The following is a 4,297-nucleotide window of genomic DNA, read 5'->3' as shown; positions in this document are numbered from 1 at the left end:
TTGGGAAGTTGAGGCTTCATGTCCAAAGCTATGTCGACAAATAAAACTTCTTCATCTCTCCTCTCCAACATGAGGATGTTATCCTAGGGGCACCATGGTTTGATCGCATGGCTACCAACATGAAGTTCCCTTAAAGGAGAATCTACTTCACCTACAAGGGAAAGAACATGTACATAGATGCTAGTGAGTGTGGTCGCACTATTCCACTTGTAAATCCTCTTGCTTTTGATAAGTCAATGAAAAGCTCAGTTTCTGCGTACATGATTTTTGTCAAAGAGTCTCTAAAAGATACTAATGTTTCATCAAATATAAATGGTAGGAATCAAGAAGAGTTAGACTTGTCTAATTTTCTAAAAGGATTCCAAGATGTGTTCATCGATGATATCTCTATGGACTTACCTCCAAAACGAGAGGATGATGACCATCGCATTGAGCTCCTTCCTAGAAGTTCACCACCTGGAGGTCTTGGGACTGAAGGTTGGGATAGTTAAAGCTTTCTTCAAGTTTATGTTATGTTTGTGATGCATGAAGCTTTCCATCTTCATTGCATCACCTAAATCACAAGGAACACAAAGATTGTATTGTAACAAGTCTCTCTTAATGGAAGATATCATAATACAAATGCGGATTGGAGAGGGGACCAGCTCCACATAAATCCGATTGAGGTCCACATAAATCCGGCCCTCAACTGATGTCATGTTCTCTAAATTCTCTCTTGCAAAAGTATTGTTCATGCCAAGTTAACTAATTGCTATAATTATGTTGCTATCTTCAATTATGTTCACCCGCTATGCTCACAAAGTCGTTTCTCAAAAGTACTCTCATTAATTTCCGCTACTCTCAAATTAAATAGGCCAATTTCCTTACAGAAGCCAATGGTGAACACTTTAAGAACATGAACGGCTTTCCTCCGCCTATGTGCAGCATGAATCTTCTAATGTAGATGTGACTACTTAAATGCCAAGTTGTCTGATGAGGAGCATGCACCTTAGCCCTCACCCCTTTGTCTAGGGCCCTTTATTATATTTTTTTTCGGAACAGGAAGAAATACCACATGAATTACCCAAATGTGGGCACATACCCTTCATTCCGAAAAAGTACATGTAGACTCCTAACTTTTTGATTTATACAGTCATTTTGAGGGTGGCTTTTATCCTCAACACAAAAATCATGCACCAAATTTCTAACTTCTATACAAGCCAATCCGGCTTCTTTTGACAGGCTTTCCCTATGTAGCATTTCCTGTATGCTTTCTGCATCTTTCAGCATATGTGCATTGATATAGATGTTAGACATGAGAACGTAGATAGAAGCATCCTGCTTATTTGATGCTCTCACTCTGTCGAAAGAGTCTCTTCCTAAATGGACATTATTATACCACCAGCAGCTGTTCAAAAGAGAAGTCCACCCTTCGATATTGGCCTGCAGAGGCATGCTCTGGAGAATCTGGTTTGCCTTGTTCAGATGCCCTGCACGGCCAAGCAAGTCCACCACAAGATTGTAATGCTCGACCGTTGGTATGATCGCATGTGCCTTTGTCATTGACCTAAACAGACTCTCACCTTCATCTGCGATACCTAGTTGGCTGCATGCAGAAAGAAGGGAGAGAAGAATTACGGCATTTGGATTCAACCCCTCTTGCAACATGCTGTTGACACATTCCAATGCTGACACATATTTGCCATGCACTGAAAGTCCTCCAATGAGGGCACCGCATGCAACAATGTCTTTATCAAACAACTGCCCAAACAAAGTGTATGCACACGCAAAACTTGCACACTTTGCATATAAGTCAATAAGTGCACTACTGATATATTTGTCCCACTCAAACCCATTCTCAGCAATATATGAGTGAATCAACTTCCCCAGATTAAAGGCTGCTGCATTTGTACAAGCCTTTAAAAGGCTGGCAAAAGTAAATTGATCTGGAAACTTATTCTCTTGGTGCATTTCTCGAAGCATCTTTATGGCGTCATTCACACGGCCAAGCTGAGCATACCCTGTTATCATTGAGGTCCATGTCACAACATCACGTGCTGGCAGATTTTGAATTTCTTTGTATGCATCCTCCATTCTCTCACATTTGATGTACATGTCCACAAGAGCATTATGCACATGCATATCAAGGTCAATACTACTCTCTATCAGCTGCCCATGGATCCACTTGCCCTCATCAAGAGCACCTTTGCTTGCACATGCTTTAAAAGCACTTGCAAACGTGAACAGATCAGGCCTTTTCTTTCTCTCCTGCATGTCTCCAAAAATCTTTAGCGCCAACTCCACATCCCCACTCTGAGCATATCCAGAAAGAATTGTATTCCAGGTGATATTATTTGGTTCCACTCCATGAGAAACCATTTGCTCAACTATATTGGAAGCTTGTTTGCACTGTCTGTGATGCACTAAGCCTGCTATAAAGGAGTTATAGGATATGACGTCCCGTTTTTGCATTCTGTTAAAAACTGTGAATGCATCCTCCATGCTTCCACATTTGGTATACATGTCAATGAGGGAATTGGCTATAACTGTGTGCGGCTCAAGTGATCTATTAAGTACGTGTCCATGAAGAAGGCGGCCTGCAATGGTATCCTTCAGATTTGTGCAAGCTTTAATCGTAGCCACAAACACGTGGCCATCTGGCTGTACACTAGACTGCTGCATTCTTTGATAGTATGTTAGAGCTCCTTCATGCTGCCCATGTTTCATATGCGCCGAAATTATAGCACTCCAAGCAAACACAGTAGGCTCTTGAAGGTTTTGGAAAACAGCAGCTGCTTCTGAGAGAGATCCACATGAGGAAAACATGTGGATAAGGTGGCTCCCGAGAAATAAGTCAAGCTGGAGTCGACCCTTCATAACATATGCACACACCGCCCCCGCTGCAACCAAGTCCTTTTTCTGAATGCACCCCTGTATAAGACAATAAAAGTCCCCAAAAGAAGGGGACAATCCGTTGTGGTGCATGACTTCCATGAGATTAAGAGCATCATCAATCTGCACCTTCTTACATAACACCCTGAGTTGTTCAAAAAACCCAGTTTGCAGATATGGAGATGGCACAGCTTGTAGAGCCATCTCAAAGTAATTCCCCTCATTGGCTTTAGATCTTCTTCGCGGGTTCTCACTGAGCTTGAAGACAAGAACATTAGACGCTTTTTGGAAGTTTTCTCTGTAGTGCAGAAATTACCCACAATGTTGTTCTCTCTCCCTCTTACACAGCTACGCATGCACGCAGAGTATAGTTCAATGGCCACCATATCATAGGCAAGAAACCCATCCGATCCAAAGGTGCCATCGAGACCAGCAGGAGGGAAAAAATTGTCTGGTGGTCGAGCCCGTGCCAGGCATTCGACCAGCCGCTCCTTAAGAGCACCGCGCCGTAAGGGCCAGGTCGCACTGGGGAGGGTAGGGGGTCTAGCCTCGCGACACGAGCATGGGAGGGCATAAAGGGGTATGAGCCTCCCGAGAACGGCCACGAGAGGGGACCCCCCACCTAGACACGCTAGCCTCACTCCACGCACTTGCGCACCGTGGGGACTCCACGCAAGGTTCCCCGGGGCACTCTATGACCCTCCGTCAGTGCGGCGGAGCCTGAGGCTACGTGGGGCTAGGGACCCGGAACGCAAGACCCGCGAAACGCAAACGGTCGTCGACCCATGGAACTCAACCACGCCCGAGCCGGGCCCCCGTGAAGGCAACTCGACCCGAGGCGGGCCCTCCTGAGCCGGTGCCGTCCGTGCCAGGACCCCTTGAAGAAACACCCCGACCCGAGCCGGGCCCTTGAAGACAAAACGTCCCCTCCCCGACGCGCCCAGATTCTGGGGCGTCACACTTGGTATCAAAGCTCAGTAAAAGAGCTCCTGGAAAAGAGCTGCAGACCGACGTGCCCGACGCGCACGATCCTCACGACGACTCCAACCGCAATGGCCCGGGTCGTCAAAATCTTGGTGAAAAGAGCTCCAGAAAGAACTTCACGCCCCCGTCCCCGTGACGCGTCCAAACACCGGGCCGTCACCCGTGACCCGCGCCGGCCCCGATCCGAGCCGGGCACCCCCATGACACAAAAAGGCAAGATGCGAGCCAGACAGGGCTCTTTATAACAAAAACAGGAACCACCAAAAACGCGACGAACCAAGCCAACGGTGTTCGTCGCGCCCCGGCCACTTTTGTGGCCCATGCTGAGCTGAAGACCCATTCAAGTCTACAAAGAGACCACAAGGCCCCGAGCTTGCCCTCCAAATGACGTCCACACAGGGACCAACTTCGCAAGTGCTGCATTGCGACGGACTCTCCTTCA

The 4,297-nt window shown here is 46.9% G+C and overlaps 1 protein-coding gene across 1 annotated transcript; it reads right to left on the bottom strand.

Moving 5' to 3' along the window:
- Positions 1 to 321: 321 nt before the first annotated feature.
- LOC147457946 (pentatricopeptide repeat-containing protein At5g16860-like) lies at positions 322 to 3,424 on the bottom strand. The gene has a single exon (XM_086512712.1). It carries the CDS (start codon positions 3,073 to 3,075, stop codon positions 1,060 to 1,062), a length of 2,016 nt encoding a protein of 671 aa, XP_086368838.1. The 5' UTR covers positions 3,076 to 3,424; the 3' UTR covers positions 322 to 1,059.
- Positions 3,425 to 4,297: the final 873 nt, after the last annotated feature.

This window comes from Adiantum capillus-veneris, chromosome 5, assembly GCF_014529385.1.
Source record: "Adiantum capillus-veneris isolate H3 chromosome 5, ASM1452938v2, whole genome shotgun sequence".
NCBI classification, from domain to species: domain Eukaryota; kingdom Viridiplantae; phylum Streptophyta; class Polypodiopsida; order Polypodiales; family Pteridaceae; genus Adiantum; species Adiantum capillus-veneris.
The sequence above is the reverse complement of the archived record's forward strand: the minus strand, read 5'-3'. Positions and strand labels throughout refer to the sequence as shown.

What these genes read in the sequence shown, in the direction of transcription:
- LOC147457946 (XM_086512712.1), bottom strand. Translation starts at nt 3,075, where the DNA reads ATGGCTCTACAAGCTGTGCCATCTCCATATCTGCAAACTGGGTTTTTT.